The sequence below is a fragment of the Dermacentor albipictus genome, chromosome 9 (genome assembly GCF_038994185.2).
Source record: "Dermacentor albipictus isolate Rhodes 1998 colony chromosome 9, USDA_Dalb.pri_finalv2, whole genome shotgun sequence".
Classification (NCBI taxonomy): domain Eukaryota; kingdom Metazoa; phylum Arthropoda; class Arachnida; order Ixodida; family Ixodidae; genus Dermacentor; species Dermacentor albipictus.
Window position 1 is genome coordinate 37769077 of NC_091829.1, and position 26200 is coordinate 37795276.

Consider the following 26200-nt stretch of genomic DNA (forward strand, 5'->3'; position numbering starts at 1 on the left):
TCCAAACGAACCAAGAGCTCATACCAACTAGTTCTTAAATTTCTTTTCTGTATTTTTCTTCTTCCCCCCCCCCTTTTTTTTTCCCACAAAGGTGCGCCCCAAACTCGCAAAGTGCTTTGAAATCCTCGACCTCACAGCTCCGCAGTTTCCGGGCACAATTCAAAGTTGAGATATGAGAAAAACGAAGAATATTAGACGTCCGCTATAGCCTCCTCAAGCTCGCTGTCCAACCTCGTGACTTTGGACTTCTTTTCTTTTTTCAAAATGAGATCATTAGCGACAAGCGAAAAAAAACGTACTCTTAATTGAAGCCGGATGCATGCGGCAATGGTTTAGCTATCATGTTGCTGCAGGTAATGCGTGGAAATTTACGCTACTTTAAAATGAGGTCATCATATCAGATTACATTGCAATCCCGGATAAAAAAAAAGAATATGCTGTACAAATCGCCTCACGGCTTCTATTTAGCTAACCAAAAATAAGGTTTTTACCTGAACAAACCTGAAATAGCGTGACATTGCTGACACGAACAGACTACAAAAAAGTATCGTTTCCATTGGGCTTTTGTTGGGTCCGAGACGGTTAGGATGGAACAAAGGCCATTCCACGCTTGCAAAAAAAATTTTTTTTTAATTTAAAAAGAAATCGCCGCGGTAGATGCAGGCAGGGATGGCGGACGCTGAACGATTTCGTCGTCCCAAGTTGAACACGTGCCGGGCACGCGAACAGCACGCGAGGAAGCGACGGCAGGTGACGCAATCGTCCTTTCACTCCGCTCTCTTTGCGCTCTCTCTCGCCCACTTCCGGTGCCGTCGAACGCAGCTCATTTTCTCGGTCACACTTTCTTTCTTTTCCATTTACTTTCAGTTTCGGTCGGGCGCCCGTCGCAAGGCCACTTTTTTTTTTTTCCGACTCACTCCCCCCCAGACGACGTTTCCCCTTCACCGACATAAGGTAGAAGAGAAAAAAATATGAAAAAAGAAAATAATAAAAAAAGAAATTGTCCGTCTGACTCCCTCCCGGCCTGTGTTCCCCCAATTCTTTCCCTCTCTTTCTTTAAAATAAGCGCACCAAATGTCCATCTCTCCGTGCAACCTCCCCACCCCCCTCCACCGCCTCCGCGACCGACCGGAGTTCTAAATACGGAACTAAGGGCCCACGCGCCATCCCGGAAGTAGCTTCCGCCTCCTCCTCAAGAGTTCCACTGTCCCCTGCACCCCGCCAGTGCCTTACTCCAAATAAGCTTTTCTTAAAGAAATAAACCAGTAATGAATCCAAAACTCCAGAGTGGAAAGCAAACATGAAAAAATAAATGGTAAAGAAAAGCGATAAATACCTGAGGTAGCGTGAAAAGAAAAAGAAAAGCATGAAGGACAATTCGCAAACACGCTCCTAGCAAGTGACCGCGGCTTCAAGGGAGGCTGGCTGACGAGGGACGCTAGGGAGCAGGGTGTCCCTGTGGTTTATTTTCTTCTTCGATCAACTCCCCTCTCCGTCTCAGCACTTGTGTGTGTGTTTGCTTATTTGAGAGCAGTTCCGAATATAACCCAAGCAGACATTTCCGGTTTATTTGACAAAAGCGAAGAAAAAATAAGGGAGGGGGGTGAGAAAAGGTATTTGTGTGCCACCCACCCCCCCTTTTTTTCTAGCAATTTCATGTATTCTCCCTCCCCGCTGAACCTGACACTAGTAGTCGCGTGAGGAAAAGTTCGCGCACCTTGCAGCTTTGAAATAACCTACGACTGGCTTCCTCTCTTCCTTTTTTTTTTTTGTCTGTCATTCGGTGCTCGGATTCTTAGCGCTTCCACAGCGGCCGGCCCTACGCCTCCCTTCGCTTGCGTTGAGAGCCGCGTCAGATTTTCAAAAAGCCGGGTGGCGGTCCCCTTCGGAGACGGTACACCGGTGGCACGTGGGGGCAACCCGGAAGTCGAATCGCATCCTGCGCCCGCTTCCCCAAAAGCGGTTTCGGAAATAGAAAGTCGTCATCCGCGAAGTCGGCTTGGGTGGATGAGGCTAAAGTCAACAACAGCGCCGTGGCGGCGCGTCCGAAGGTGAAAGCGGGTGTTTTGTCACGGTTAGGAAGAAAGCAGGGAGGAGTGGGAGACGGAAGAGGGAGCCAGAAGGGGGGTAGTGCTAACGCGGAAACAGACTTCCTACTTCCGGAATGGAGTGGCCGAAGAAAGGTTGAATACCCGCGCGTCCCCCCTTCTCTATTCTCGTTCCGTCGGGAAACTTCCCGCTTCTACCCAAGGCGCTGCGGCAACCCAGAGAGAAAAATAAAATGCGAGCACAAAAGACCAGACGGCACGCGACAGACGACGAGTCGGAGGAGGGAGAGTTTCCAAGATCGTGTTCCCGTCACACGGAATTTGTTCCGTTTTATTTTTAACCTATTTCACGGCGTTTCTGGGAACGCGTTCGTTAGCGCTTTGTTGTAGCGATGTTCACTCAACATGGACACATACTGTACGCTGCCCACGTGTTAAGAGAAAGTCGAAAAGCTGCAAGCTCTGCTAACCCTTCACAGTTAGATCACGTGGGGCGGTGGGGGGGGGGGGATATTTCGATCTTTTGCGTCACCTACACGAGGTTTGACTTGCGCGTATCGATCTTGGTTGCATGACGAATGACGTTTCATAAAATAAAATGACGAACGCCTTGAATTAATCATTTCCGCACTCTCGTCATCAAATAAAACCTTTGGCTAGGACCGTTGCCAAATACTGGACAAATTTCAATTTTTACCGACAGCTGTTCGTGATGCGCTGAGGATACATGCATGAGGAAATGAGTGCAAGCATCACAATGTTGCTCACATTGCTAAGTTAGTTCCCAATAGTTCCCAATTGCATAGTTAGAATACTGCATCAACTTTTCCTAGCGCCCCTTGGTCTACACGGAACGATGTCAAAATTTCATTGAACTTACATTCTCATCACTTTACAACTACAGCAACTTTACTGGAGTTGTCTTACTACGATGGGGAGAGGGGGGGGGGTGATATCTGCAATACAGTCGGCGCCCAGCGGCGGCTTTTGCGTCGAGCAGAAAGTGAGATGCGCTACCGGCATCTTACTGCGCTAAGCGGAACTAGTTATTGGCTGTTAACATATTGTAAAACGCGAAACAGAAAATGCTAATACGAGAAGGTGACTGAGGTTACACGGAAGAAATAACAGTGCGTTTGAGCGGCTGGCTTCTTAATGTGGCGCAGTGCTCTTCATCGCGCAGTGCTCTGCCTGGCCACAAAACAATGTTTACAACCTCCAAGCCCACTTCCCGTTTCTGCATTTGCGCTTGAGATACCACGTTTCAAAAAAAGACGTTTCAGAGTATCCCGACTTCTGTCTTTTGCCGAGTAACCATGAGGTTCTTTCTTTCTTTCTTTCTTTCTTTCTTTCTTTCTTTCTTTCTTTCTTTCTTTCTTTCTTTCTTTCTTTCTTTCTTTCTTTCTTTCTTTCTTTCTTTCTCGCCTACGCTCGAAATGCGACGTCCTCTGACACTTCTTCTTCCACTGACAATCCCATCTATGACGTTGTCATTTTCGGCACACTCGTGACGGCGCCTGAGGCTGGCTGCACACGATACGAGGTCTGTCTGAGTGACCGGCGAGAAACGTCGCGTGACCACCGCTGACCGGCGCGGCTTCGAATTACGTCCGGACTCCCAAGAAAGAGAAAAAGAAAGCAAGCTGTCAGAAAGATAGTAGACAAGCGGAGACAGCCCGCAGTGCAAGGGAACAAAAATACAAAAAAAGAGAGAAAAAAACACGAGGAGAGCTAAGAGAACTCCATAGGGTGACGACAGAGTGGCGGGCGCTGGGAGAGCGCGAACAGCGGTATACGTACAGGCGACGTAGGAAAGAGACGACGTTCGGCACTTCCACACCATTGACGATGCTTCCGCGCCTCGTGGTTTCGGGTTTCCGGCGGGAAGAGAAAAAAAAAAAGATCATTATTCTAAGACATCCCCGTCAGTATACCGAAGCTACAGCGCTCTGAGATTGCCGACTTTCGCTTTCGTACTTTTGTAATTTTTTTTTGTCTCTCGTTTCGCGTGGCATCGCTCAACGCCAACACGCGCGAATGTCAACCGCCGCCAAGGATAATAAAGATGGCGATTTTCGGAAGCTTCAACCGTCGTGAAGGACACGACGAAACGCGAGGACCCGTAGATCATTGTTCATTGATGCGCCATCACCGCAACAATTTCTCATCCCTATTGGACCCAAGCGAAGGAAAAATCGGCGACGCTCAGAGTTAAGACAGTCCATGCTTACTTCTTGGAAAGATAACCCGGGACTTTTCCCGGGTAGACCGGCTATGCCGTTTATCATTGTGTTGTGTTTAGCTGGCCACTTCGCGGAAAAGTCGGGCGCTCTTACCCCCGTATGCAGAAATGCAACTTAAGTCGAAGCACATGCTTGACTTGATTTAGATGACGCCTGGCGTTAACGTGCCAAAAGACGCTCACTGCGTTTCCTTCGGCGCGTTCCCGATAGGCGTCACTCGGATCAAGTCAAGCATGGGCTTCAACTTAAGTTGCATTTCTGCATAGGGGGGTTATGCTGTTGTTCAACCGAAAGCGGTGAGGTTCAGGCGTAGAAACGCGATATGTAAATTCTTAGGCTCGCTCCACGTAGCTTCCCACAGAGTGAGTGGAACGTTCTTACGAATAACTCGCGTTTACTTAGTGGAAGAACGACGCATAGTAAGCAGATAGAATGAATATTCACCAAACTGAAGAGCTGACGCTCAAAAAAACATTTATTCAACATAGGATCATCAAAATTTTTTTTTTCAAAAATACGTTTCACTTAGCATAGCTCAAGTGGAACGAGATTAAGGGTCCATGAAGAACTTGTGTTGGAGCCGACAGACACTTAATAAACGGGGCACAAAACAAACGAAGCGCTCGTCTGTGTCCGTCAGCGCCAACACAAGCTCACCGCGAAAACCCAACTCGCTCAAATCACCAACTCCAACGGGATTAAATTAAAAAATTAACGCTTCTGAATTTGACTCCGCTAACCGATTGACATCGCATGCAACGGGAGCAGTAACAACATGCACGTCCGCAGTTATATTAAGCGCTAAAAGAGGCTTGTGTACTTTCTTGCGAGATCGTCTGTACGTACACTGTGGAAATTGGTCAGGAGTGCGTTTATGCGCCACGAGGAAGTATACGTCGGCCAGTACCAGTATACGTCGGCAATGGAGCACGCGCTGCGAACTCGCGTGTTCTTTCTTTCTTTCTTTCATTATTTATTTATTTATATATCTTTTTGCCAATATTGGGCCTTTCCAATATTGTGACTTTTCATACTCATGGACAAAGCGTGTGGTACTTATTTTCTCCGTTTCTCTCCTTGCTTTTCACCAAGTATCTTTCGTGTTCCCTTTCTTTCTTTCTTTTTCTTGCTTTTGAAAGGCGGGCTGTTCTTGCATTCGTTCATTCCATTTACCCCCACCCCATTACTCCTTAGGTTACCTTATTACTTAGTGATTCCTTTCGGTCACATTGAGATTAGCGTCCTTCCAACTTCCGTACACCCGTTCTTTCAACCACCGAGGTAATTCAGTGGCAGCAAAACGGCCACGTGCATCAGCTGCGTTGAGGGTCGCGCGTTCCTTCGGTCTCTCGCTAGAAAGATAATTATTTTTTTCGTCTACGTAGCATGACAATCTACTGAACCGTTTCGATTTTCCCTCGCCTAAATTCATGTAACAAAATTGTAGATTTTTACCTCCATTTTCTAAACACATAAGCAAAGTCTGCCCGACTCTTGGCCAATCCCCGCGAGTGGGTAAGCGCCAAACTCATCAAGGACATCATCATCATCATCATCATCATCATCATCACCACCAGCTCGCCCTCGCGTATCGCGTGCCCACGCCCCGTTCTGCACGCGCCTCCAGCCTTCCAGCCTTCGTTTCGCCCGTCTCGACGAACCACACTTCGCTCCTGCTGACGCGGCAACGCAGTCATGAGCGAGGGGCCAGCAAAGACCGATTCGAAGGCGCCCCACGCCGGCGGGGAAGCCAAGAGCGTCGAGCACGCCACGACGGAACCGCCGAGCGATCACGGCGCCGCGGAAGCCAACGCCGAGCACGGGGCGAAGACAGCGTCCAGGGCATCGCGCGGCGGCGACCAGGAGGCGGCCAGCGCGAGTCACCAACACGCGGCGGCGCCGGACGCCGAGCGTGCTGCCTCCGAGACGGGAGCCGAGCGCGCCGGGAAGACGGCGAGCGTCGAGCGCACAGGACCCGAGATCCGCGCCGAGTGCGACGCATCGACAAGGAGAGGCAAGCACGTCGGCGGAAAGCCGAGCGCCGAGCGGCCCAAGGCCGAGGCGCGCAGCAGACGCGACCTCAAGGCTGAACCGAGCGCCGCGGGCGGCGCTGCGGTCGCGCCGCACCTGCCCGCCTCGTCCGACGGCACCGTTCCCGGAGGCAACAGGGGCAGGCTGATCGAGATCGCCGCGTTCGCCACGGTGGTCGTCGTCGTCGTCCTGATCGTCGTCGCCATGTTCAACTCGGCGTACGGCCGCGTTCCCAAGGCGACGGGACGGCAGGCAGACGACGACCCGCTCCAGACGGCCATCTACCGGGGCGGCCGCTCGTGGCACGGCTACGGGCCGCAGCTCCTGGTTTGCACGCTGGGAGAACGCCGCAGTGTCGCCTCGCCGGAGTCGCTGCCGCCGGACGGCCTGTGCGACCTGGTCTTGTACACGCACGTGGAGTCGCTCGGCGCCGACTTCGACGAGGGGGCGTCGGACAACCTGCGAGCTCTGTGGACCCGCGCGAGCACGGCCGTCAAAACCAGGTTCGCCATTTTGTTTTTGCCTGGCTTCGCTCGTGCCAACGGTCGCCGCATCTTTTCTAGCGGACGCATATGTCTACGGCTGCAGTAAGCTTAGTAATGATACGCGGTATAACGTCCTAAGCGAACTCTCGACCTACGAGTGTGCATAACGGGTTCGTGATTGTACCCGTGTGGGCGTGCGGCTAGCAGCCGTTTGAAACGAGCCAAAATTGGTACACTTAGCACGTTTCGACTAAGTAACGTTCGGTCAGGTTAGTTACTTTCAGTTTGCACCACGTCGCGTTCACTTCAATTCGACTTAGGTCACTTCCTCAATATGCAGGTAACAGAGTAATTTAGTTTTCCTAATGTATTTTTCGTATACGGTCCTGTCATCCAGTGAATCTTTTTAAAGCTTAGTACTAGTTTTGGAACCTGACTGCTTAGATAATCTCTTACTTTAGGCACGTCATGGCATATCACATTTGAACAACTCCTTTATATTACTCAAATTTCGCTCACTCACCGCGAAGATCTGTCATTCGTACCTTGTTTCAGGTCCACCAACGCGCAATCACTTTCGCTCCATTCGTCGCTCCTCCTGAGAAGCTGCGCATTCATTCCTTTTGTTGTATGGCCCTTTAATGTATATATTTCTTTTTTTTTGGTAACAACCCTGATTACTATATTAAGTCTGTTATGTATGTTCATAAATATAGAAATTGTGACGAAACTAAATAAAAAAATACATTTTAGGGGGGCAATACTTGGGCAGAAACGCATGCGTTCCATTCGCCTTCCTTCGGCAGATTCGGCTACTCGTTCTCCGATTCGCTGCTGCCAGTCGACGAACGACAGCTCGGCGCGTTCGTCCGAAAGGCGGTCGACGACAAGGGGATCACAGCGTTGGGAATGCTCGACGCTCGCCAGGACGGCGGCGTCAGCAACGCCTCGTACGCGACGTTCGCCGCAGCGCTAAACTCGACGGCGAGGCAGCAGCTGTCCAAGGGCAAACGGGTGGCGCTGGTCTACGGAATCCGCGTCGACTTCGACACCGGCACGCACGGCGTCGAGTTCTGGCACTGGCACGCCGCCATACTGGACCACGCCCACGTGCTCGTCTACCGGGCGCACTTCGACCTGCCGGCGCAGAACGACAGCGCAAAAGGGCAGTGCTGGGTCAGGTTCCCGTCGCCGAGGTTCGAGCAGGTCAAAGAGGAGGACAAGACGATGCAGGTGAATTGGTTCGCGGTCGCGTAAGGCGAGGCAGCTGTTTATATCGGGAGATCTTTCAGTCCTATATAGCGTCCGAGATCGAGTGACGCGTCATCACCATCTCGGAGGCAGTGCTTAACTCGTACCAGTCGTCACATCTCCAAGTTTAGAATCTGGGCACGGTGACTGGCGAAAGAGCATCGCCGCAGGGAGTGGACTTGCTAACTGTCGTGCCACCTAGAGACAACAAAGTGCAAAGCGCCGCTATTCTGAGCACCAAATCACTAAAAAAAGAACCAGAAGTATTGTTACTTCGCAGTAAGGGAAACGAGATAAGCAGCATTGTAAGCCAGCAATTTCTGACGGCTGTCGTATTCCAACCCGTTTTAACTGCCGCGATGCAGTAGTGTATAGCGAAGCACGTTCATTTCTTTTTTTATTTCGCTTGTTGGTATACGGGTCAATCAGGCAAAGTGTGCGTAGTTCCTTTTAGTCGAGAAGTAAAAAAAAAACTTTTAAGGCGATATGCAAGCCAGAGAACCGTACTAGGAGTTGAGACGTCAGTGCTACAATAACGTCCACGCCATGTCCAATCCATGTCCATGTCCATGTCCATGTCAGTGCGCCAATAACGTCCACGCCGCCACGCAGGACGGCGTGGCGGCAATCGACACGGCGCTGCACTTTCGGCAGCCCAGTCTCACCACCGACATCTGCCTCTCGATCGCGCTCAGCGTCCACCGGTTCTCGCTAAAGAGGGCCCCCTCCAAGGGTGAGGAGCTGGGCGCCGAATGCGTGAGCGCTTCGGCCGTCGCGTACGGCGACGTCTGCGGCAACGGCACCGGCGTCGCGGAGGGCCACAACCTCACGTCCATCGACGTCGCCGAACGGACGCTAAAGGTCGCCGGCGAAGGCGTGCTGGTCAATCGCATCGAGGACAAGCTGTTGGACACGTTCGACGACGTCGACACCCTGGCCCAGAAGCTGCGCACGGCCAAGCTGGCGCTGTCCCTGTCCGCCCAGCCGCACTGGTCCTTCTGCCTGGCCGCCTTCAACGTGGATCACGCGGACAGCGAGGGGGCGTGCGGCGGGCACGGCTTCGAGAGGCTGACCGTCGCCAGAAGCTTCCTGCACGGCAAGCTCCGGTGGCACAATGACTGACCGTTGCCTCCTCTGCCTTACCGCCCCTCCCCCTACCGACGGATATTATTAAAAGCGACCTTCGCAAACAATTCTTGTCACGTGGTGCGACAGAGGCGCGCCATTTTATCCGATTTGTACAGGAAATGTTTGCGCAGTGGTTTGCAAAGACGGAAGAGAAGGAAAAAGGAAACGAAGGAATATTGATTTCTATAAAACGTCGATCTCAACTGTCAACTACTGGACCGTACCGCATCCAGGACCCTATACCGCATGCACGTTTCTGTTACGTTCGGTTTTTTTCGTCGTTCCGTGGAATTAGCTCGAAACTTGTATAGCTTTATCAATGAACCTTTGAGCAACGGTCAGTTGCAGTAATTACTTGAAGACTGACTTCATTTTATTCATCTTAAGATTGATTGATTTCCAAATAGGAATTGGTACGTATCCACTCTCCCCTCGAAGACGTTTACTGGGCAAAAGCAAACACTGTAGCCGTGTCCGTAAATGTTGCAAGTGCTGTCTGAGATAGCCTTTTCACGCCGACCGCTGTCACGAAGAACGGGCACCTGAACGTCGGCCAGTGACGATAGAACGGAATGGGAAAAGCTATGTTGTAGAATTTGTTGGCACGCTTTCTTACGTCAGACGGTGTGCCATCAAATTCTACAACAGAGCGTGAGAATTTGCCGGGACGCCTGTATAACACGCGGCATTTCCCAGCATTTACAGGACACCCAGGCGGCGTTGGCCTTGCAGTCCAGCATTCTTGTACGAATACGAGGAAAGGCGCTTACCTAACGCAGAACTTTCTTTCCTTCTTTTTTTTTTTCCTTTTGACGAATACCGGCCCAGGTCAATTCGGCGGCAGAAGAGGGTTCTCTGCGATTGGACGAAAACCCAGAGAGAGACTGGCGAGACAGAACGACACCGCAGTAGGCGGCACGCGGGCAGCGTGCGGTGCACAGTCTGTGCCGGCGGTATGCGCAAAGTCGAGCAAGAGGAGGAGTTGGACGAGGAGGAGGAGGGTCGCAGTACGTAGTATAAGCGCATTGCCGTTCCGGCCGGCCAAGAAGAGCGGCCTACTTAGGGCCGATTTACGCTCGAGCCGCCCATCGCCGCCAGCCGCACTGCACGCGTGCGGTCGCGCGAAAAATTGCACGTATCCAGCACTTGTGCGCAAATTACCATTTACACTGTGTGCACAGTGTATACCTTACACATTGTAAACCGAAATTTTTGCACAAGTGTTTGATACGTGCAATCTTTCGCGCGACCGCACACGTGCGGTGCGGCTTGCGGCTTTGGGCGGCTCGAGCGTAAATTGGCCCTTAGCTGCAGCGCCGGCCGCTCTTCGGCTTGGAGCAAGAACGACGCCCCGTTCTCCTTCGTTCCGAGAAAGAAAGAGAGAGGGGGGGAGGGGAAAGCAGCGCGCTAAGTGAGCGCTAAGTGCGACGGGTTACGCGCTCGTAAAGGGGCCGCGCCGACGCGCCGTAAACGCCCACCTAACCAAGACGAGTGGCGTCGCGCCCGCGGTCCGTCTTGGCTTCCGCGGAAGTGAGTGGCTTCCTTCGCGGCTGGACGAGCGGCTCGAAGCCGAGCCGCGGGCTTCGCAGACTTCCGCGCTTCCGGACGACCGCCGCTAAAGCGTCGGCGCATAGTTAACGCCGGAGTGGCGGCGTTCCAGCTCTCCGTCAGCTGTTTACCTGCGTTAGACGGCGTTAGTTATTGGGCGTTGCTGCCGGAAATCTTTGCTGTCCAGCGTAGATTCAGGGGACCAGCTTGACCGGGTCAGGGGAGTCGTGCGGTTACGCCTTGTGGGGTCCTGGACTGGGGGCTCTACCCGCGGCCGGGGCCCCCCGCAGGCAGTGGCCCGGTGCGACTGCGTACCGTTAAAGTGTTTCCTCTCTCTCTCTGTCTCTCTCTCTCTATCCGAAAATCTGCCAACCCAGCACAAAACGATGCCCAAGCTGACGAAAAGTAGTAAGAGCTGAGTGGAGCAAAAACAAAATACAAATCAATAAACATCAATACAAACCGCAAGAACAGCACGGCAGCGAACCGGCCAATGGCCAACGTCTCGTTGTTCAACAGCAAATGCAAAGTGTGAACAGTGCGACTTGGATCTGACGTGTTTGCTATATGGTATGATATGGTATTCCTTGAGCGATGGCGCACACCCACTGTGGGGGATTGGCCAAGATTTGGATGAAATTAGGCTATCTTTATTAAAAAACTGAAAATGGTAAAGCTAACTGGAGGAAAATAACAAAAATAAAATGTTTAAGAATTCAAGACAACCTCTTCGTAGCATTTATAAAATCCTCCACGGTTGAGCAAATATCCCTGTGGCACTGTCCAAGAGAGGAGGCTCCTAGAGAAAGGATATTTATAATTGAAAAGCTCAAACCAAGCTGTGTAAATCTTGATTCTAGATTTTTTCTTAAAGAAGTGAAACGGCGGCAGAATATGAAAAAATGATCGATTGTTTCATCTTCTCCACAGACTGGGCACAGAGGGGAGGGCACCAGACCAGCCCTGTGACGATAAAAGTTTAATTTTGGTATTCGACAACGTAATTGGGTAAAGATGACTTCAGTTTTTCTTGTGTGAAAGGAATTTTTAGGCCAAGGGAATAGGAGGTGTCGATACTCGGAAAAATTTGCTACAGCTGGGTTCAAAAAGTCTTGAGTAATTGTATATCTCCTGAATCTAGTAGTCGTCAGGTAAACTATGGTAGGAAGTAATGGTAATACAGGGCCACTGAGGGCCGCTCTCGCGAGACTGTCAGCCATTTCATTCATGACTAATCCTTTATGTCCAGGCACCCAAAGCAATCTAATTAAATTTATGTGGGCAGGTACTAGAAAATGAAATGTACGTAAAAGGTTAGTGACACCATTTGCTGTTAGCGAGGAACATAAGGATAAAGAATCTGCTATAATTACTACCGCCGATGTTGACAAATTTAGTTTGCGTATGGCTAGGACTACAGCTAGAAATTCAGCCAAAAATACGGAATAAAAGTCCGGAATCCTGATTGCAAATGACCAGTTTAGAGCGGGAGAGAAAATGCCAATTCCAGATTTTTCTTCACACTGTGAGGCGTCTGTCGCAATGACCGTACTTATAGATAAACCCAATAAATGGTCCTGTAATAAGCCGTTTAATATATTATAAGGAAGATGTTTTGCATTATTTGGGTAGATGCTATATGTGGGGCAGCGCCCACGCAGGCATCTTCTTCTTTCCTATATTTCGTTTCGTTTTCAATTACCACTTCTATTCCTATTTCTTTTTCCCAGCGCGGAGGGTAGCTGACTGCGGATATCATCTGGTTAACCTCCACATATTTTCCTTTTCTTCGATCTTTCTCTGTCTAAATTATCTTGAACGACTCCGCCCGTCAACATATTGGTAATAAAAGTTGCGAGAAAAACATCAGAGAAAAAGAAAATGCTCTAGCTTCGTAAAATATAATAACGAATACAAAGCGCATAAAATAAGCAGAGTGCATTCACCTCTGGACTAAAGATGATGTGGCATACAAGCTACAAATTAGAGTAGGTATCGAAAGGAAATGTATTATTAATTCATTAAGAGAGTAGCTGCATCCAGACGCGATGATCGGTAAGAAGCAAACGAAAGGACAGGCAGAGGCTTCTGGCCGATGAAAGTACGCGGCCATTGCAGGACGATGACAACAGGACAAGCACTCCCGAAAGAAAATAAGTAAATAAATATGGTTGCATTACGGATGAAACCCAGAAAGGGTAACGGGGGAAAAAAACAAAACAAGGGCAAACAAAAATACAAACCAGAAAACAATGCACTGCTCGCAGATAGATAGCAGGAAAAAAAGGATTGGCGTCACAGGGATGGCATATCTCAAAACACGCGATCGGGTGACCCCGTCCCAATTGTAATATTAATCATCCTAGCAACAGAGGCAGCACGGCACCGCGAAGCTGCAAGAGCCACAGCAGCAGCAGCTCGCATGCTCGCTCGCAGGGTGCAGACTGACATGCGGATGAATCAATGTGTCACCGAGGGATGATGCCTCTGATCCCGAGGCAACGGCGTGTTTTCCACGTTGCGCAGAAACTACCCGCTTGGTGAGGAGGGCGTCTTCTTCTTCCTTTTTTTTTTCTTTCTTTCTACTCCTCTCATTTTCTTATCCGCTCACTTCTTCTGACTGCCAGCTCGTTCTTTGCCAACATCTACCACTGCATCGCGGCTTATTCCTTCCAGCTACCCCCCCCCCCCCCCCGCGCTGTCTCGGTTCTCGTTCGATCTCGTTCCGACGAGAACGAGGGAATGGCTTGCAAGTGCGTGCCACCCCGCGCTCGAGCGCGTGTGTGCGCGCGAGAGTGGGCGAGAAAGGGCGAGAGCGGAGGCTTCTCTCCGGCAGCAAGCCGCATCGTCGTCGGCGGGAGAGTTATTTTCCTTATGTTTCCGTCCGGACCCATCGTGCTTGGATAAGAGCCTTTCGCGCGAAGAGGGAAAAGAAAGGCCAGATGGCGGGGTAGCAGCAGCAGCAGCAGCAACGCTGGTGGTGGTGGGCTCGGCTTGACTTGTCTCTCGGATCGGCTACAGGCCGTCCGTCCTTCAGGGGCCGGCTCCTATCGCGCCGACAAGGAGAAACTTTGACGGCTCCAACGGCACGGCCTGCTATATACGCGTCCACCGGACGAGCTATACCACTTCACCCCCCCCCCCCTCCCCTCGTGCCCTCCTCTCGCAACATCGTCGTGTAGCCAGCTCCCTCTTTTTTTTTCTTCCTTCATCCTTTTCTCCCACTTCTTCCCTTGTAATTGGATCTCCGCGCGTCCAATAACAGCCAATCACAAAGAGCTCTAGCTCGCTAGCCCATCCCCACCACTTCGGCCCTCTCTTCTCCCTCAAGAGCCCCTGCTTCTTCGCTTCGCTTCTGCGTCCGCCGCTTTGAGTTCCCTTTTTATTCTTTCCCCTTTCCCCCAACGTCTTATGTTGCTTTCCAGCCCTACCTTTTTTGCGTCCTTACGGGAAGAATGTGCCGGCCGGAAAAGCTCGATCCGTAATGACAAGATACAGCGGCAGCGTTGCCGCTCTCGCTGGCAGCGAAATCGTCTCATCCCCACGCCCCCGACTTCCCTACGTACGCGCTTCCACTTTTCCCCACCGCTTCGCCTTCTCCCCCTTTCCCCGTCCCTTTCCTCATCGACTGACATCTCTCGCATTTCCGCGAAACATGCGAGACGACGGACGAGGAAATCCGCTGGTATGTAGTAGCGCGCGCGCGCCCGTAGCAAAACAGCCTTTTACCGAGTCTGTTCGGAGGCGAACGAGGCTCCTAATTAAAGTTACGGTTGCTGCTCGCACAGCTTCGCGTTCTCGCAAGCGTGTCGCTTCTTAGGGAGTGCGTTGGCATTTCCTGCGAGCTCCCTTGCCTTTTGGGGAATTTGCAGCTAACGCGTTGCCAAATATGCCTTGGAATTTCGCCGACTGAGTTTTGGCAAACCTTCCAGTCCTGTCGTAGATATTTCTTTTTCTTTAATACATGCGCACATGTTGATATGTTATTATATATATATAAGCTTAAGTGCAGCACCTAAACTTTCTCCCTACAACCTAAAAAGCTAAGGGAAATGACTGGTTGGCGTCAGTGATCACCGGCGCTTCGAGGACATGGAGTATGAATAAGTACTAACCTTTGAATACCAGTTATGGGGCGAACGAACACATTTCGTCTCATTCCACGATAAAAGATAAGCGAGCGTAACGAAACACTATTGTTCCAATATTAACGAAACACTGTTGTTGACTCACTCCAGGACCTCCGGGTCTGCCTTTTCTTGCGCAATGTCTCCAATTTCACTACGGCCAGTCGCCGTGCGGCATCGCTCTACAACGCGTGCTGAAGAATTGCACCATCACGCAGCGCATATATCTCTACATCACCCAGCGCACACTTTTTCACGCTTTCCCGGTCGCTGTAATGAATGACGTCAGCCTTACAGACTATAGCCCTGTTTTTCCTTTTTTCCTTATCTCGAGCCGTAACTCCTACCCGTACTTTCCCGAGCGCCCCCTTTTCAGCATCCGCTGTTCCCACCCACCCCTTTCAGGTCCTTTACGCTGGACCGCTCATTTCTAGCCCTTCCAAGCGAGAGAAAGTTACCACTGCGCTGCCCACTCTGCGCTGATGGAGGAGATTGGAACAACCCTACCCTTCGAACACATCCAGCCGCTCCCTCCATTTTTTTCCCCCGCTCGCTTAGAGATCATTACATGTCATTCAGACATCCGGTCGAAACTGGACTACTGACAGCCTCCTCTACGCCCCCTGAACCCCTACCTCCCTTCCCACTTCCCGTCGCTCGCTTGCAATCTGTACGCTTTGCGCGCTTGCGACATCCGCTAAATCTACAACAACGAAACAAAGAAACAACTCTACAGTACGCAAAAGCAAACAGTCAAAGACAGCCTTTAAGCAAACCGACTGTACGTTTTAACACCTTGAAGAAAATTTTGATCGACGCAGCCGAGTATTTTAAAACACCAATCATCAGGACGCGTCAACGGCTTCGAGCGAACTAAAACGAACGCCCGGTTGGGCCAGTGGTATATTTGAACTTTTACTTCGGACAGAAAGAAAAAGAACCCCATTGCAAAATACCTCTATGCCATTTATTATGATCTTATATGATCAGATGGTCCCATACGACAACATACAGGTTTTCATACCGGGTCTCATATGACCACGTAGGATTACGGATACAGGACATACGGAGTTTACGGATTTCACCAGTAGGGAAGGGAAGCAGCCGGCTGAAAGGCAGACGACGTCTGCCTACTCTTAAGCAAGGACGAGATGAAGTCGCAACAGACAATAACAAGCAGCTGTGCCCGTTGATATTGAATTAATGGTTTCAACTGCAAACATCTTGGAACTTTCACGAGTGGATGGGCCAAGCTTGACGTAACCGAAAGCCTTCCAACCGCGCGCAGCGCACAACAATAAATAATAGCAGCTTCTCCATCAAACGTGACATTGTGCAAGCATCGGCTGACCAACAAATGTCCCCACGCAATCGAAGTAACTTGCACCGCGAATTCAAGGAGGTCTGTAAATTCAAACAGACAGGATCCACATGAATTAAACGATATCATAGGTGTGTTGGATATAAGTGTGTGGCACTCCGAGCAAGTGTAAGAGAAGGACAGGAGAAAATGCCAAAATTTGGTTTGTGTTGTCAGATCTCCCACGGCTTTCATAATTCATACGCTCCCCCCCCCTTTCTCTCTCTCCCCTGACTTCCTCCTTTCCGCAACAACAACCGCTGGCACCATCTTTGTGTCATGCAGTGCTGGCGAGGCCGGTCAGAACGCGGGGTTGGCTTCGGGGAGAACCGCACATAGAAAGGAACCCCTTTTTTCCCGCAATCCAGGCAGGCGGCTGGGGCTGCGATCGGTTTTACGCTCTGCCACTTTTAGTTTTCGTTTCTTCAAAGCGGTACTGACCAGCCGATGATTCATCCCAACGGGCGACGCTGTATCTGAAAGTGCCATAGAAAGAGTGCTCCCTGTGAAAGAGGCTTTACTTCTTTTCTTTTTTGCATTTGATGTTGATATTTTGTTAAACCTTCTCCTTGCCCTATCTTTGTTTTGCTGCGAAAGCTGAAAGCCAAGCAAAGATATGTAGCGGAAGGACCAACGCAACGGACGACGATCACTTCTCCCTTTCAGTTGGGAGCTTTAGAGTTAGCGTGCGCAAAAGGCCAGACACCCCCATTGTGCGTTTTTCGCCTACTTTTGTGTTCCCCTTGCATTCTCTTGAACACCGGGTGGTTTCCGACCCCTAACTTGGGGTTATCTACTAAAACTGTCTACTAAAATCACTCCGCTTTGCACAGAAAGCACAACTACGAAAAGACTTTATTTCCAGAATTGAAATAACTTTAAACATAATCAATCGGTAATGCCATGCCACAGGCTAACTTCAGCACAAGCACACAGACGATAACAGTTTACACTGTAAAATAATTTACACGCTCAAAAGTGAATTACGGTGTAACTCTGTCTAGGACTCTCCTCAAAAACACATTTACAGCCTTATTCACTTTTAAGGGTGTAACTTGTTTCACAATGTACCATTGGTTTGGTTCAAAACTAATTTGATTTGGAAGCAAAGCGAGCTGTTAGATACGCTTCCTGAATCGTGTTACCGTTTGGATTTTTGGAGCAACATCAATCAATTATAGCGCAAAGCCGCCTACAAACGTTTGCTCGATACAGGATTTTCTAAAACGTTGAATTCCAGCGAAATCAAAGTCTCGGATTCAAAGTTTCAATCTGCAATTGTTCTCGTCACCTGCACAATGCTATAAAACATAAAAGCGCCATGCCTTAAGGGAGTACTGACATGACATTGTTAACTTTCGAACGCTCTATACCTTAGAAATAACTGTTGTCAAGTGTCCGAGCATCCGAAATAATTTGCCGTAATACTTGTTTCTGCAAACTGGTTCGCTTCTCCACCCATCTAGAATCGCAGGGCATTTGTGTTTTGTTTTTTAATTTATTTATCAATGCCATCGTACTTGCCCTTACTGCTTTACGGCGCCTGCAAATTGCCTCCATCTCATGACGTCACGATAACGTCGACGACGCCTGTTCCGACATTTCGAGCCCAGCTTCAGTATGAAATCGGGACAGCTTATACACTCTCATTGTAACGAACTCACCAGGACAGGAAATCGTTATAGGCAGTAATTCGTTCAAAGCGTAAGTGTTACAGTCGAGTTGTAGTAACGCGAGAAAAGTGAAACAGTTCCAAAAAGGCGACATTTCGAATTAAGCGATTTCGCTATACAACGAGCGTTTACTGAAAGTATTGTTCGACTTCTATACTAACTGCCATCCTTTTACGTGCAAGAAACGCGTCTCACTCTTTCTTTTTTTAATAACTTAAAGAATATGCGCCCCTGCTCCTTAGTGCAGAGCAAAAATTCACATTTGTTGCGGAACCCGGGTCCCGTAAAATCCCCCGTGCAGGGTAGCCAACCGGAACTACCTCTGGTTAACCTCTCTGCATTCTACTCTCTCTCTCTCTGCCGTGGGCTGAAGGAAGGAAGGAAAAAGTGGAGAAAGAAGGCAGGGAGGTTAACCAGTTTAGCTTAACCAGTTTGCTACCCTACACATGGGAGCGGGATGGGGGGGGGGATAAAAGATGGGGAGAAGAGATAGGGAGCACATAACACGGCACACACATCGTTAGTTACAGTCTGTCACTCTTGCGCGGTACACCGTGGGCTGAACATCTCTAAGACAGGAGTAGTGGTGGACGCCAAATCTGGCCTACTTCGTATCCTCGGCAACCGAGTAGCGGTGCTCGGACGATTTTACCGCAGCGCCCCCTACAAGAGCCGCGCTGGGGTAAGTCGAGGCATCTGGACGCGCTCAGGGTTTCGGCCCGCGATTGCGCGCGCGTGCGCTGGCGTGTTTGGACTCGCATTCGACGTTCCGTTTACCGTGAGGGCCGGGGGGCGAGCTCGCGACAAGGCCTGCATTGGCGCAGCGCTCCGGCATTCCGCGGCCGTGAAACGAGCCGCAGTTCTAGACATCCATAACGAAGGCTCTCAGACAGCGCCGGGTTTATACTTCGTGGGGCCCATTTTCCCTCCTCACATACTACCAGACTTAGCTACGATCGCCTCGCTTTTCCTACCGTCCTTCCATATTCTCGTTGGTCGCCCAGGTCTACGAGAGCTAGAACGCGTGCGCGCCCCGGTTATCTCTTTCTCTCTCTTTCTCTTCTCCTATTTTTACACTAAACTCCGGATAAACGAAGCTTCCGGATAAACGGAACAGCGTGCCCAGTGTTGGATGGTGCTCTGCCTGTACTGTGATTACATCGTTTAGAATAACCGAAAAAAGCTCTATTCAGTATTTTCTTTAACAAGAATTCTACGGGAACTGCTTTCGCAGTTACGAACGCCAATGATTGCCGACTTTAATGTGTATGCTGAGCTAGTTATTACACGGTAAATCATCTTAGCAGAAGTTAGACTCAGAAGCGCACATTAAGGACTACTGCAAAGCAGGGGGGCACTGCCGTTTAACATTATTCACCGTCATATTGCAAATAATTCTGCAGCAAGCACGCAACATGTTTAGCAAAAAGAAAAAAAAAAGGTGCGCTGTTACTTCAAGCTGGCACTTTATGAGTGACACTCGGTATTTCGCATAAACGAAACTTCGCTTAACCGAAGCGTAGTTTCGAGTTCCACTAACCCGAAGTTTCTAGACACTGCACACGGCCGCGCTTTCGATTAGTCTGGCTTAAAATGTGCACCCGTTTTTCGATTCCCCGCATCCTGCCCATTGCGTAGGGGGAACAGTATATTTTGCTTTCGCTGGACCCCGCGGAATGAGGAATAACAGCCCGAGGTCTCTCACTGCTCGAAGGAGGGGGGGGTATGTGGGGCCAATATCCTCCGCCAACTCGGGCTTGCACTTCACTCGCCAATCGGCCAAAACCTCTCACCCCCTCTCTTTCTTTCTATCTGCCCGTGCATTCATTTCACTCAGCAGCCTCAACCATTTCCGCCTCCCCCCACCCCCCTCTGGCGCGCCAAAACCCAACAATTCACCCCCCCCCCCCACCTCCGCTCCACCCAAACCTCTCGTCCTCTTTGTCTTCATCAAGAGATGCTTCCTACTGTTTACGCTTTCCGCCGTTTCAAGCGAAAAGAGGGCAAGCAGCAGAGAAAGAGCGGGCGTTGGCGAAATGAACGCATCTGCAAGAGAAAGGAGCGGGAGATCCAAATATCTCTGGTCTTCTTCGATTTGCAGTGGCACACTCGAGCCCCTGCTGCCCCTCTCTCTCTCTATCTCTCTCTCTCCTGGCCGGCAACAACCACCCACGACTAGACCCCACGAGAAAAAGCGACGAGAGCGGGAGTGCATGCCAGTAGTGCCAGGGCGCAAGAGAGTCCAGTCGCCAACGTTAGAATTCGAGGGAACAGTCAGAAACGAAGAAACCAGAGAAAACGGTCGACGCTCAGAAGAAGCAAGGAGAAGAGATTCGCCAGCGATCAGATCAAGAGAGCAGAGACGAAAAAGTAAAGATGATAGCAAAAAGAAAAGAAGCCCGAGCGGGGAAATTCGGCAACCCTGACGAGGGGAGGACGTTCTCAGAGTTGACAGAGTCGGAGGGGGTGGCTTTCCAAAATTCCTGCTCCTTGTTTTGCAAAGACCGGGGAGCCAGCGAGGGGGTTGCAGGAAGAGGTTGCGAGAAGCCGGCGAGGGGGTGGTTCCCCAAGCTGCCTCGCTCTCCTCTAACCTTCACCGCCTCCCTTCCCGCCTGCCTCACGAGCGCGTGCCGTGCCTTACTGGCGGCCCTTTCGATATCCTCTCCTCTCCCGGATTACGCAACTTCTTCTCTTCCATCGCGGCGCGAGTGTTCCTTCTATCGCGATTCCCGCACTTCAGAGACGTGCGCGAGCGCGCAGACACACAGACGCACCCACAAACACAAAAGACTCCCTTTTGCTTCTCCTTCCTCGTTCGCTCGTGGCACACACAGAGGAAGAAGACCGCGTCTTTCTTTTTTTGGCCCGCTTTACTTTTTTTGCCACGTACCGCGTGCTCTTTCTTTCTCTCTCATAGCGAGACTTCTTCGGAGAGTGAGAGAGCTTGTCCACGCGCAGGCGAGCAAGCGGGCGGACGGGCGAGGAGGCGGGAAAGGAGGAATAGGAGCCCCCCCCCCCCCCCGCAAGAAGGAAAGGAGAGGAGAAGGGGGCGTAATTTCCCTTTAACCTTTCCCCCTTCTCCTCGTTCCCGTCTGGTAGCTGTCTGCCGGCACGGTCGTGTTTACTCCGTCTGCCACGCGCTTCGAGGGGGATGCAGGGTGAAGGCAGTTTAGTGTGAAGCAAGGAGAGCGGGAGGGGGGGACGCGAGACCCCGGGGTTCTTCGCGTTGGGGGATCGGGACCGTATAGCAAGAGCTAAAGGACGCAAAAAAAAAAAAGAGTGGGAGAAGACGTAAACAAGCCGAAAAGAAAGAACGAAAGACAGAAAATTGGAGCGGTAGAACAGTAGGAGGGAGAACGACGCGCGCATGGTGTGGGGGTCGAGAGCTGAAGTCCTTCGCCTGCACCCCCTCCCACCCCTCCCCACGAGTGCCACGCGGTTTTTGAACAACGAAGCCCCGCGATTATAGACACGCCCCCCCTTCGTCCCCCTTCATACTGGTTCCCTTTCTCGGCGCCCTTTCTTGAGCGCACCCTGTGTTGTAGACTTTAAGGAAAAAACGCCCCCGCATTTTTTTTTTGACCTCGCGTGCGAGCTGCACCTCCGGGGCGACGCTTAGGGAATCGACTCTCGTGGGCCCCCATCAAAAGCGGCCCCGTCGATCCCGCCTTACCGACTTGCCGTGAATGCGCCGCATTCTATCTGCCCCGGCTCTCAGTGAAAGATGAGACGGCAGCAGGAACGTTGCACTACGAATGGACATACCTGTTAAGATGAACTTCTTCGGTATTATTCGCTTCAAAATTTATCGTGTAACTGGTCAGTTGTGCTATCTATCGTTTTTCCCAACGTCAAATCTATTAGCTTATGTTTAATATGCTATTGCTCGTGTTGGAAAAATATTGTTCATTCGCCAATTGCTGTTGCTCACAAGAAATTACAGGCGTAATTGTTATACACCTCAGTCAGACCAAAGTCTGTCCTCACGATGGCGTTCTTTGTTACGCTTCACGGTCGCCCTGAGATGCACTCTGACAAAGTTCTTGCCACTCTTATTATCCTAAGCATGTAATAAGGTTCGTAAGCTAGGTTAGGCTACTTAGACTTCCAAACACTAGGTAGTGCTCACTCAGCCCTGCGTTAAAAAAAAAGTAAGAAAAAAAGAGAAAGAAAAAAGAAAAAAAAAGACGATGTGTACTGAACGGTTAGAGAAACTAACCGCCCCTTGTAATGCCGGTGTCACACATGACGCTGTGATTATCACTGGCTTTCTTTGAGAACTATTGATAAATTGTAATTACTAACACCCGCACAACCACCTCCGTGATCGTGCGAGAGGTCACAGGTGACGTACAAACAGAATAAATAGAAATAACAAACAAAAAAGGACAAGTCGATTCATCGCATCGAGTAATAAAGACATAGGAACACAGCAAAACGAAACCAAACGACCGATCTTGCCCGAGTTTGATTCAAGTATTTCGCACAGTTGTTGCTCTCTGCGCTATATAACAGCACAAGGACAAGCTGAGGGATACGCTGAGTGAGAGTTTAGCGAAAGCACCCGAAGTGCCACGAGCCGCACGTAAAAGAGACGGAACAGGCGCCGGTGACACGACGTTTTGCCGCTGGAGCTTTTCGGCCGACTTTTGGAACGACCCCGAAATAGAAACCACCCCGCCGCGCGCCACATAAACTGCACTCTACCAGACCTCCGCGCCGTGTATTCTGGTCTTATTTGCTAGCGGAGCGAATGGCGAACTCCTCGTAACAGTTTCCTGGCAGCGCACAAACGCCCCGCAGATCATAACGGCCATCACCCTCCCCCGTGTATCCTCATCCAGAATCTTCCTACGCCTTCTCTCCCAGCGTCCTACGCCCCTGACATTGAAAGCGTAACCGTCCCAAAAGACGCGACTGCGGAACGCTCCCCGGACCGCGTGTAAATACTCCGGCTAGGAATAGTGGCGAATGCCGCCGAGACCCGATTTTTTTTTCCTCCTCCGCAAGGCGCTCGCACCCAACGTTCGCGGTGGCCTTTTCTGGGAAAGCAGAGCCGCTGAAGCCGAAGCATAAACGACGCAACACGTGACACGCCAGTGAGCTCGCAGAAAAAGCCCCGTCTTTGTTCGAAAACAGCGCACGCCGACAGTAGGTCGCGCCAGTGAACACAGCTAGGGCATTGTGGCAAAGATGCCTATTTGTCCTTCCTTCACCCCCGCCCTCCCTTTGTCTCTCTCACCAAAAAAAAAAAAAGAAAAAAAAACGAGATTATTGACGCTAACATATCCCTCAAGATGTTCCGAATTCTCCAATCGACTGACGTTATCGAAGGAACAAGCGGATTGTAAGGCGTATAAGCACCGTAGAAAGGAGCTAGCAAGCTGGCCGCGTAAATTTTACGAACGTCAGGTAACGCGAATCACATTGACACCTTACACAGGACCGAGTTTATGACCAGGGGAGACTTGTCCGACAGACTCCCCAAGTCGAAACGTTCTCTCCAGAGACATCACTCGTTTGACTACCGTTCACGGTTTAATGTCTCCATCTGCCCGGTGAACGTCTGCCGTGTTTCGATTAACACTAAGCAATGCACCGGCCGGCACACAGCCGAGAAAAAGTCGCGGGCGACTTGTGAGCAGAGATCTCCAGCCGCCGCTTGGCGACACCCCCCCCCCCCCCGCACCTCCCCCTGCATATATGCTTATGCTAGGAGAATGCCAGCAAACTTTAGAGTAGGAAAAAATCGAGAGGCAGACATAGACAAAGAGACAGGAAGGAGGGCGAACGTCTATGTCTGCCACTCGATTTTTTCCTACTCTAAAGTTTGCTGGCATTCTCCTAGCATAACCATGTACCAACTAGCCCAACAAGCCGCTCTCATGGACTGCATATATGCGCTTCGTAATGTCTCTGAGCTGCAGGAAGAAAAGCGGAGGCGCGGAGGGAAGAAGCACGGAATGGGATGGGGGACGACGACGCCGCATCGTCCTCGAGCTTCCCGGAAATGCTTTCCGAGCACCGGCACACGACGGTCGTCAGCCATCCGTCCCGTTCGCCCTGCGGCGGTCGCGTGCCCCTGGACCCCCGTGCGCCATACGCGTGCGGCCCGCGTGCGCGCGTATGCGCCACGGGCCGGTACACCCCCCCCCCCCCCCTCCCGAAAAAAAAAAGAAAGACAAAACGGAAAGAGACGGGAGAAGAAGAGAACTTGGGAGCCTTTCTCCGCTTCTTGAATCGCGTAGCGCCTCCACCTGCGCTTTGTTTTTGTTTGTTTGTTTGTTGCCCCGTCGAGCGACCGAGTCTGCACCCCCCCTCCCTCCCCCCCTTCTCTTGGAGGGGTTTGAGGTCCCCGTCCGCGGGCGACGGCAGCCTCCCCCCCCAAACTCGTGTTTCCCCCAGTACACGCGTTTTAGAAGCGGGAGCCGCGGCGTCTATTTTCTACTGACGGGCATTCTCCGCAGTCTCTCTCCTCTCTACACTTTTGTCGCTTACAATTTTTTTTTATCTCTTTCTGTCACGCGTGGCTTCGCCTCACCGAAAGAAAGTCGACCCACCACCGGGATCACGTGCTTCTTTACCATTTTCTTTTCGTTGTTGTTTGTCCTTCTAACTAGTGCACATTTCTGACCGCCATCTGGAGCAAGTTCTTAACGCCATATTCTTTTCCTTTCTCTATTTGTGTTTTTACTCGTTTTTCTTTACGCAGAAAGAAAGTTGCTTTAAGTAAAGAGGGACTCATCAGAAGGTTGTTTTCCGTCTACGTCATATGCGTTTCTGCTTCATTTTTTGTGGCGCTGCTGTCCTTTAAGAGGAAGCTTTAGCTCGGGTGCTCCTATCTAAATACATGTAAAAGGAGAATTCGTTTTTCTCGGCAACCACTGCACCAAATTTGACGGGGTTTGCTGCATTTGAAAGAAAAGCCTAAAATCTAGTGACTGTTGGTTTCGAATTTTCGATTTAGGTCGTCAAATTTTTATAAAAATTTGGCGAAAATTGCAAATTTTCAGAAAACAAAACTATCAAGTTTACAATTCTGTAACTCAGCAAGAAAAAATGATATCGCAATTCTGTGAATTGTACCTGATAGCACATCTAAAGCGGACAAAATTGATATGTTACACATGAACCTAAAAAAATGGAGTGATGTGTAATTACAACTTTTGCAGAACCTTTGTAAGCAACGCAACTAATTCACGTAAGATGTAAACTGACATATCAAATTTGTCCGCTTTGAATGGTCTAATGGATGCCGTTTACAGAATCGAGATATCGGTTCTTGATGCAGAGCTATTAGCTTGTAAACTTCGTTCTTCTATTTTTTTCAAATGCCTGAATTTTTGAAAATCCTTTTAACAAAATTCAAGCCCTAAATCAAAATTCCGCTTCCAACAGTCACTAGAATTTAACTTTCTCTCTCAAATGCAACAAATTTCATTAAAATCAGTCCAAGGGTTATCTCAGAAAAACGTTTTTGCGTTTTTACATGTATTTGAATAGGCCGCGTCGGAGTTGGGCCCGAGCTAAAGCTTCCTCTTAAGTACAAGCGTCTGGTTGGTTTCTTTGTTACAACCTCCTTCGCTTCATTTTCTTTTTTACTTTCTTTCTTGTTACACGGGAGAAAGGGAAACGAGGGGTCTTACTTCAAAAGGGGAAGGGAAGGCCATCTTTGCTTGAGACAACCTAATCATCTTCCTTGCCGACGTTCTACCGCATACAGTAAACCTCTCGATATATGCTGACGACGTATGCATATGGGCCTCGGCAGTTACACGTCTCCAGGTGCGTGCACGGCTCCAAAAAGCAGTGACTCTAACATCATCGTACCTGCGTGCGCAAGGCCTAAGCATTTCGACCGAGAAGTGCGCCTTAGTCGCCTTTACCCACAAGCCCATGACCTGGTACCCCATTTCTATTGACCACCAACCAATTTCGTACGCAAAAACTCACCGATTCCTAGGCGTTATTATAGACAGAGACCTTTCATGGAGCCCCCACATCTCATACTTGAAGAAGAGGCTTACTTCTATCTCCCATATACTAAGGTTTCTTGCCGGTAAAACGTGGGGCACATCCGTGGCATCTATGCTTCAACTATACAGGACGCTCTTCCTAGGATACTTGCGATACAGCACACCAGTGCTGTCCAATGCTAAGAAAACTAGCATCCATGTCCTACAGAGCATTCAAGGCCAAGCCCTTCGAACATGTCTGGGGCTACCTCGAAATGCTTCAACCGTGGCAACAATTGCCCTCGCGAGAGACAACCTAATAAGGACATATATAGATATCGACACACTCCG

General features: G+C 50.3%; 1 protein-coding gene and 1 long non-coding RNA gene across 3 annotated transcripts in view; one reads left to right on the forward strand and one right to left on the reverse strand.

Moving 5' to 3' along the window:
- Positions 1-26200, reverse strand: part of LOC135906536 (uncharacterized) — a 125589-nt gene that overhangs the window by 15982 nt on the left and 83407 nt on the right. The window lies entirely within an intron of this gene.
- Positions 5866-9537, forward strand: LOC135906537 (uncharacterized). The gene is made up of 3 exons (XM_065437988.2): positions 5866-6825; positions 7614-8040; positions 8671-9537. Exons 1-3 carry the CDS (start codon positions 5987-5989, stop codon positions 9178-9180), a joined length of 1776 nt encoding a protein of 591 aa, XP_065294060.1. The 5' UTR covers positions 5866-5986; the 3' UTR covers positions 9181-9537.